The 10039-nt window shown below is 45.1% G+C and overlaps 1 protein-coding gene across 2 annotated transcripts in view; it reads left to right on the top strand.

Annotated features, from left to right (window-relative positions):
- Nucleotides 1-10039, top strand: part of LOC146859022 (nuclear envelope pore membrane protein POM 121-like) — an 80901-nt gene extending 70862 nt beyond the window's left edge. For both annotated transcript variants that reach the window (XM_085649658.1, XM_085649659.1), the window contains exon 13: nucleotides 6097-10039. In XM_085649658.1, coding sequence (XP_085505784.1) covers nucleotides 6097-6194 — 98 coding nt within the window. In that variant the 3' untranslated portion in view covers nucleotides 6195-10039. The remainder of the gene's footprint in view (nucleotides 1-6096) is intronic.

Below are 10039 nucleotides of genomic sequence, written 5' to 3' on the forward strand. Positions count from 1 at the left end.
TCAAATTCCCTTGATTGCTATCCCAGGTACCAGGGATATTAAAACCACATGAAACTATACGGCCATTTCATTCTTGTTATCTAATTAAGATTAAATCACAGATGCAGTAATTTAAACCTAGCACTCATAAACAAAGTTCTTGGCATATGAGCTGCAGATTACACACTATGCATAAATCACCATCTGGTTTTGGGCCCGGATGTTTGCACTTGTTTTTGTCCTGGAAAGTCTTTGGAAGTCACTTGGTAGGTGACTCCTCCTTAGGATCATAGTGCGCATTGGCATCGGCTCCATCCTCAGATTTTTTTCTGCCATCGGGCTCGGATGTGTTTCTCGTGCTCCAGTTCGGAACCGTTAACGATTCTTGTTTCGACACGCAATCCTTCACCCTTTCGACTGTATTGTCTCGATCGCCAACCCTAATCTGCGCGCATCTCTAAATGTCTTCGATTCCGGTCGTCGAATAAGGCCTTCGGGCCGACCTGAGCCTTTGCATCTGGCTCATGGAGACGCCTTTCAAAAAGTGTCCTCGATGTGGGTCGAAGTTTCCCCACACCGATCTGCATGAGGTGTAACCTCTGCCTCTCTCTGGAGCACGAGGCCAGAGACTGCCTAGCTTGTGCCTCTTTCCGCTCGAAGACCATCTGGGATCGACAAGCGAGCCATGGTCCTTCGAGCTTGTCTATCCCGGATGGTCTTCGAGCGGAAAGAGGCACAAGCTAGGCAGTCTCCGGCCTTGTGCTCGGGAGAGAGGCAGAGGTTCCCTATGACATCTTGCAAGAGGGCGTCGATGTACCAGAGGAGCAGGTCGAAGAAGGCCTCATCAGCGCCTCCGAAGACTAGCACTCCGACGTCGAAGAAGTGACTCCGGCTCAACTGGTCTTAAGTAGACGTCGACCCCCCCCCCCCCCCCCCCCCCTACCCACTCCCTACAACAACAGGCTTCGGTCACACCTTCACCTTCAGGCTCAGGTGCACACAGACACACTGCTTCCCATGCCCCGCCCTCGGGCCTGGCAAAGAAGCTTACCGAGCCTTCCAGCAACTCTGACTAGTCTGCCTGCCACCAGCAATCATCGGCACCGAAAAAGAGGTCTCACCCATCCTCCGTGCCGTCCGCTAGTTCCACCCCAAAGCCTTCAGCACTGAAAACACCAAGCACTTACTACCTGACACCGAAAAAACACTGAGCCGACAAAGCAGCCACTCCCCAAAAGGTACGACTCACACTCTTCGGGGACGAAACCACCGACACCGAAGAAGCACACAGACTGGTAAACCACACGGCTCCAAGCCCAAAACCACTCTGGAGCCGACGCTGAAAAAGCCCTCAATACCGACAGTCGACACCGAACACCCAACCTTCTTCAGAAGAGCTTTTTCGACCAGACACTCATCAAAAAACTCGAACTAAAGACCCTAAAACTGGTAAATTGACTCGGAGTTCCAGGAAAAGACCACTGGACATGCCTGCACCAGCTCCACCACCTAAAAAGCGGGACATAGCCACATCACCTCTTGGAGTCCCTTCTCCACCTCCTCTACCGCCTCCACATCCCCCACCACCTCATTCTCCTACGCCATCCCCTACACCAGTAGACGATGACAACACATATGATGACACAGGGGACGGTGCGGACGACCTGCCACTAGGGGACCCCAGTCCACCAGCTTCCCCTGACCCCTGGGATGACTATAATACGCCTGATGTCCCTAATGTCCCGCAAGATGACAGCTACCCCTCTAGGCCTTCCTCTCCAGAAGACACCATGGGTTTTAATCAGCTGGTACACCGAGCTGCCCAGTACCATGGGGTCGACCTACATACAGAACCGGTCGAAGAGGATTTTTTAATGGACACTTTTGACACCACCCAAAGGTCCACATCCACTTTACCCATGCTCAAAGGGGTTATTAAACACGCTACAGGGGTATTTAAGGACCCTGTTAGGGCTAGAGTCATCAATCCTAGAATTGAGAAAAAATACAAAGCTGCCCCTACAGACCCAGCTTACGTTAAGGGCCCTGTTCCATTAGACTCCATGGTGGTCTCAAATGCTAGAAAGAGGACTGACTCGCAAACATCAGGTGATGCAGCTGTGCCCGACAGAGTCTAAACTCCTGGACGCCTCTGGCAAAAGAACAGCGTCACAGGCAGCTAACATTTGGCGCATCGCAAACACTCAGGCCCTGTTAGCCAGATGCAATAGGGCTCACTATGATGAGTTGGAGTCCCTACTACAACACCTCCCGGACACATACAAAAATAAGGCCAACAACCTCCTACAAGAGGGTACAATTATCACCCACACCCGGTGTGCTCTCTGGCAGATACAGCATCCAGAGCAGTAAACACAAGTGTCCTTCTCCGCAAGCACGCATGGCTACGCATTTCCAGTTTTAAACCTGAGGTGCAAAGCTCTAGCCTCAACCAACCATTCGACCAACAACACCTTTTTGGCCCTAATGTTGATGCATCCCTTGAAAAGATGAAAGGACACAGACACAGCCAAATCAATGGGAGGCTTGCAATTACAAGCTCCCAGACGTTCTTTTTGTCGCTCATCCTACAAGGGCAACTCCAGGGGGTACTCTTCTGATAACCAATCCACCTCTTACAAGGCTCCCAACCAATCCACCTTCACCAGAGGTTATCAGAGGAGGATACAGAGACAACAACGTAAACAGAACATTTGTCACTCATGAAACAAGAGGTAATTTCCTAACTAAAAAAAAGTGCAATAGAGCTAGTTCCCCTGCATCAACAAAACACAGGAGTGTACTCCCTGTATTTTCTCAAACCAATGAAATATGGGGCTGAGACCTATTCTAGACCTCAGGCCACTAAACCTATACATACAATCAGACCATTTCCACATGGTCACACTTCAGCAGGTCCTCCCTCTGCTTTCACAGGGCGACTTCCTGGCTACCTTAGATCTCAAGTATGCCTATTTCCATATTCCCATTCACACAGCTCACAGAAAATATCTCAGGTTTGTAGTGGACGGGCAGCACTATCAATTCAAAGTACTCCCTTTTGGAGTCACATCACCACAGGTATTCACAAAGTGCCTAGCGGTAGTCGCAGCCCATCTAAGAAGACAGCACATTCACGTCTTCCCATAACTCGACGACTGGCTCATAAAAGCCACCTCGTACAGACAGTGTGTTCATCACACTCACGCGACTATCCAATTACTCCACGACATAGGGTTCACAATAAACCGCACCAAGTCTCATCTGCAACCCTCTCACACGCAACAGTACCTCGGCGCCACAATAGATGCCTCAAAAGCGCTAGCCTGTCCCAGTCCTGCCAGGATAGCAAACATTCTCGCTCTCCTCACCAAATTTCAGCCGCATCACTCTCTTCCAGCTCGAGTGTTCATGCAGCTCATAGGGATGATGGCCTCTTGCATATTCATAGTGCCTCACTCAAGACTCCAGATGTGTCCCATAAAAGAGTGCTTAGCACGCCAATGGAACCAGGCTCCAGGTCAGCTAACAGATCTGGTGTTGGTGGACGGTCGCGCTCATCGCTCTCTGCAGTGGTGGAACACCAAAAACCTTTCCAACGGGCGACCGTTCCTAGAGCCAGTTCCTCAAATTGTCATGATAGCGGACGCGTCTCTCTCCGGCTGGGGAGCTCATCTATTACATCACACCATGCAGGGCAGGTGGACACCAACAAGTTTTTCCACATCAATAACCTGGAATTACTGGCCATATTCCTAGCCTTAAGCATTCCATAAACCGATATCAGGCAAGACTGTCCTAGTCCGCACGGACAGGACAGCCATGTACAACATACAGAAACAAGGCAGGACACTCTGCAGCTCTCTCAGCTAGCACAGAACATCTGGAGATGGGCTATACCTCAGAACATTTTTCTCCTAGCCCAACATGTCCCAGGAGTCCAAAACACCATAGCCTATCTGTTAAGTCGTCAAACGCAACAAATCCACGAGTGGGAACTTCATCCACAAGTTCTTCAACCATTCTTTCAAATGTGGGGGCAACCACAGATAGACCTCTTCACCACCCACAAATGCCCAAGCTTCACCGCCAGATACCCACACCCATTGGCCAAAGGCAATGCGATATGGATGAACTGATCAAGCAGATTTGCGTACGCCTTTCTGCTTCTCCCACTCATACCACTGGTGGTGCGCAAACTATGGCAACACTCACTGACTCTCATTCTAGTTGCTCCAACTTGGGCCCGACAACTGTGGTACACCACATTGCTGGAACTATCTAGTTCCGCACCAAAGATTACACCTCTCACCACGCCTCTTAACCCAGAACCGTGGAGAGATCAGACACCCGGACCCAGCTCAGCTCAACCTTGCGATCTGGCTCCTGAAATCTTAGAATTCGGTTTCTTTAACCTTCCTCCTGACTGTATGAATGTCATTAAGGAAGCTAGACGCCCTTCCACTAGAGCCTGCTATGCAGCCAAGTGGAAACGATTTGTGATGTATTGTCATAACAATAACATCAATCCCTAGATGTGTCTATCCAACACATCATAAGCTACCTACTACACCTACAAAGGTGCAACTTAGCCTATACGTCTATTAGGCTACACCTTGCTGCCATAGCAGCATATCTACAAAATAGACAATATTTCACTATTCAGGGTACCTGCCATAAAGTCCTTTAAGGAAGGACTCAAAAGGATAATTCCTCCCAGAGTTCCACCCTCACCTGTGTGGAATTTAAACATCGTTCTCACAAGTATAATGGGACCTCCCTTTGAACCTCTACATAAATGTGAGCTACAATTCTTAACATGGAAGGTTGCTTTCCTAGTGGCCATAACTTCTCTAAGAAGTTAGTGAGCTTCAGGAACCTTTCTTACAAATCCATCACAATAAGGTTGTTCTCCGAACTAATCCTAAATTCCTCCCTAAAGTCATTTTTCCCTTCCACCTCAATCTGTGGAGTTGCCCGTATTATTCTCGCAACCACACAGTCTCAGAAAGAGTTCTACATACTTTAGATGTTAAAAGAACATTGCTCTATTACATTGAGAGAACTCAACCTTTTCGAAAGACTAAACCACTTTTCATTTCTTTTTCACCACCACACAAAGGCAATCCCATATCAAAGTCCAGGATAGCCAGATGGATTGTTAAATGCATACAAATTTTCTACCACAAAGCAAAATGTATAATAACTGTTCCTCCTAGAGCCCCCTTTACAAGAAAAATAGGGGTTCTAAGGCATTTTTAGGGAACATTCCATTAGATGACATCTGCAGGGCACACGTTCACAAAACACTATTGTGTAGATGTGCAATGAAAACAAGCTAGTGTGGGCCAAGCTGTACTCCAAACCCTTTTTCAGACTACTGCAACAGATACTGGTGGCCGCCACTAAGGAGGGGGACTGCTATACAATCTATGCATAGTGTGTAATCTGCAGATCATATGCCTCGAACGGGGAATGCTACTTACCAGTATGCATCTGTTCTTGGCATGTAGAGCTGCAGATCTACACACGCCCACCCGGCTTCCTTTATCTGTTCCAGTATTATCTTATTTAGATACAGCATACAAGGGAATCTTCCTGTTTCTTACAAAGCTCCATCATTTCCCTGCTGGCGAAAAACAATCGAAGGATGGAGCAGATGCCCATACGCACTATGATCCTGAGGATGGAGCAGATGCCCATGCGCACTATGATCCTAAGGAGGAATCACCTACCTCGTGACTGCCAAATACTTTTCAGGACAAAAACAAGTGCAAACATCCGGGCCCAACACCAGATGGCGATCTATGCATAGTGTGTAGATCTGCAGCTCTACATGCCAAGAACAGATGCATACTGGTAAGTAGCATTTCCCTTACCTTATTTCTGTGTTTACAGAATTTTCACTAAGCTCTAAAGTAGAGTTCGATAAGGTTGTGCACTTTATAAGATTGCCAACATAACAAAACATCTGCTACTTGGAAATGCATAGAGATGGGTAAACATGTGCTTCATGTCTGTCAGTTTTGCAAATGTGTATGTATTTGTCCCAATGCAGTATACCCCATCCTTGACACGCATATACTTTTCTGAATGATTATTTTTTTCCCTCCATAGGATCCCCTGCTCCTGCCTTCTCTATCGGAGCTGGTAGTAAGCCCTCTGGGGCACGGCAGCGGTTGCAGGCACGGAGGCAACACACACGAAAGAAATAGATGCACGTTTGAAGTGTGCTTACAAGTGGTGTCTGAGATGGCGTACTCTTTGGCCTAGTGCCCATTTGAAACCGAGATGGTGCAGTAGTATTTGTCCAATAGTGAAACCCCGTTTTGATTTCTAGCAGATCGGTGGAGAAAACCTCTAATTTAGACATTTGCTATTTAACACCAGCACTAGGTCTTGGATAATACCATCAAACTGGTGAACTGCCTCTCAAATGTCCCAAACATGCCTGTTTACTTGAACTGTTCTGTTGATGAGACTGTAATCTACTGTTCTTGCCCCCAGTGACTAATTCCAATTCCACTATCAAATATACTTCCGCTCCTGGCACTACCCATGGCAGGGTTGTGTATTTGCTTTCCTCCTTGGTCTGTGTTTTTAGCTCTTTGCTGGTCCGCTACCATAACTGTTTGGATGCAACCTACCGTAGTCCCCATCAAGGTGGTTTTCAGCGCTCTGCTTCAAGGTGGAGCCTTTAAAATGAATGTTTCCTAATAATTTTCTGGATAGCTATCCCACATATCTGTTCTATATGTGGCTATTCAGTTTTTGCATACAGTGAGCTTCGTATAACTCCCTTAACACTCACTTTTTCTTCAGCCCATGAGTTACTGAGTTAAACTATAGAAGTCTTATTGGTTTCAGTTATCACCGTGTTCCACCTCATTGATACCCCAATGAAGATGTTTGGCAGGGGGTGGAGCAGAATTTCCAGCAACTGAGAATGTATATGGTGTACACTTTGCAAATCCCCTCTGCCAAACTATTTGTGGGATGATGCATACCTGGGCCTGCATGAGTCTGGATCATGTTGGCTGATTTTGACACAGAGAAAAGAATCCTACGTGTGGATGCCGAACAGAATCATATGATATGGAAGAAAATGTCACAGGTCTGCCCTGATGTACTGGAGGTTGGTCTGAGAAAGTCCTATTGGATGGGAATGTTGTAGAGCTTCTGGGCCAGATATCCCAAATGTATGTTCTTACAAAAAGCTGATTTCTCTTTTATAGTTCTGTGCAGTATTTAGCAGTTATGCACTAGCCAACAAAACGAAATAGATGCACTAATTCGGTCTAATTGAATCATTGTAGCTTACTGTATCTGTCTCTTCAAAATTCTATTTTGTGAGGGTTAGCAGAATTGCCTAGTTGTCCTGCATTCTCCATTATGCTGTATTCGCTTACACTAATGAGCTAGTGTGTGAGATTCTGGATTACCTTTACAAAAATTGTAGTGTGCAGAAAACGAAAGCGAACTGCTATATAGTAAGCAAAAATGAGTCCTTGAAGCCAATTAATATATATTGCATGTAAACACCATTTTGTGACGGCCACCCACTTTTTCACTACTACAAGCACTAGGAGTCTACAAGAAAAACATTTTGTAGATCACAGTTGAAAAATCCTAAAAGGCTACACATAGAACATGCAAGTGTAAGAAGTGCCAAAGCAAACCTTTAACTCTAATCTGGAGAAAATAACCACCACAATTCTTATTTATTTTCCTTGATCAACATTATTTTATCCCACCATGTCCTAACGGTGAACCACACTTTCTACACACAGATGAATGTGAATTCTGAACACACCCCTTCCGAACACAAATTCCTATAAGGTGGGAAGGGATTGCTATTTTCTCCACTTAATTCCCTATACACTACTGTCCTTGCCCATATCACCGCCAATAAAGTACTGCTCCCTTATCTTATTCACTGTTAGTTTGTCTACAGTCTTAAACCAGACTGACTCAATGCTGAGTATTTGTTCTTTCAGATTTTTTTTTATAATAATGTATATAAATAAGGACCCGCTCTCTGAATCAAGTTTGGAGGAATATATAAAGTATGTTTGGCGGCATATTGGTAGTGCCGGATTTATGCCTCTCTGTGGCTATGCTGCTGGGGGATGAATAGCGCCTCAAGTTTAGGTCCTGCGTGAAGTCTGTATTTCTAAGTTTTGATTGAGAAAGATGGCTGTGGTGTGAGGAGAGAGAGCTTAAATGAAGATTTGAATTTGTAAGCCTTTGCCAGTAAATGGTAGTGTGATGTAGTAATTTGGGTACCTTGCTGCCTGCCCAAATTGCCATGTGCAGTGCAATCTCAAGTGTGAATGAGGCTGTGTGTTTGGCTAAATCTAAATTTTAAAACCAATGAAAAAAAATATTTAAGCATTTTTCTAAAAAGAAAATTTATTTTTATATTTAAATTCCTTCAAGCTTGGTCCAGGGAGGTTCAGGGATTATAATGATAGGATGTCTTATGAGTTTGCTTTCTGTGAGGAGAAAACCTGCAACTAGACTGCGTGAAAGCATTGTGTTCTAATTGGCTATTAGTTTTAGCAGCGGTCTGCAAAAATGTAGGTTAGAGTGGCCAGAGACACAGGCTGCAGAATGTTTCATGGGATGGGCGCAAAACTGCCTGCATTTGACCGTGAATTACCCGACGTAGTTTCAGGGTTTTCTCCCCAGAGTGGAGCGTCTTAATCAGAATGTTGTGTATATAATGTGTTTTTTAACAGTCTGCTACCTCTTGAGGATGCTCTGCCTGTTGGTCTGAATGAGCGACATGATGTGGTTGAATTTGAGGCACAGGAAGTAGGGGGCTGAGTGTGATGCATTTGGATTTTAGGAATGTAGGAGAGACAACCAACTTTTTTTTTTTTTTTTGTTTTTTTTAAAGCAGGTTTATCAGAGGTGGTTAATTGGAATGAGGAATTGGTCATGTAGGGACTACTTGGGTACAATACATCCCTAATGGATGGCCATTCACAAGAGGCAACGGGAGGTCTGTTCGGATGTTGTGGGAGATAGACATCTCTTGGTGCTTTGAGAGCATTATTTAGGGATACCATGACACTTGCATTTGGTATGAATGGCCTTAAATTGTAGGCCAGAGTTTTCCAAATTCTGTCCTGAAGGGCTAGATCCATGCCAGATTTTTAGCATATCCCCATTTAGATAAATGTAATTATCTTAATCTGGCATTGTCAAGCCCTCCAAGACTGACTTTAGTGAACCCCTGTTGTAGGCCAAAGATTCAATGCGATTGTTAAAGTGCATGGTTAATTGGTTGTACCCAGTAAGAAGGATAGCATTGTTGCAGATGTATGCCTTGTTGATTTTATAAGGAGTCGTTTATAGTATAGGAGGTGGATTGAGCTCAAGGGTGAAGGGGCCCCTTTATTGGAATCCAGTGAAAGTTCCATTAGTATATTTGGGGGGATTCAAGGTAATTACTTGCTCTGTGCACAAACTGGTGGTTAGTGTTGCTTAGTCTTTCCCCTAACTGTTCCCTGCAGAGAAAGTAGCCTATGGGGGATCAAGAAGGCCTCCTTAGACGAAATATCTGCTGCCAATATAGAATGCCTTCTTAGCAGCTTCCGATATTGATCACCAATTGCTTACTTTGCATTCAGACCCTGAAAACTGTAGACTCTTCTGTTGCCCTTGAGCTAAGTGGGTGAGGAGTGGCTGACTGCATCCACTCCTGGTTTTAGAATCCTCTGTATTGTGGTTACTGTAGTCTGTCAAGGCACTTAATTCTGGCTTGGGAATGTAGTCCCCTGTACAGGTTTTCTTTTAGATGGTGGGATAGTCTGTCTAAGAATCCCATATTCTCAGCCTCCTTTGGCCTTTTTTTTGGGTACCCGTATATATGTGCATGTATGAACTGCTGAATGGAGTGGCCCCATATCTCTGAGGTTTGTTGTTTTGTTATTGATTAAATGAAGCTTTTTCATTCCTGTTGAGTCTCAAAACCTTTAGTGTGAATGAAACTTATTTTGGTCTTGCTTTTAATGTCTTTAAACTGATTTTAAATAAAAACAAATAATCTGAA

The sequence above is a fragment of the Triturus cristatus genome, chromosome 3_2 (assembly GCF_964204655.1).
Source record: "Triturus cristatus chromosome 3_2, aTriCri1.1, whole genome shotgun sequence".
NCBI lineage: Eukaryota > Metazoa > Chordata > Amphibia > Caudata > Salamandridae > Triturus > Triturus cristatus.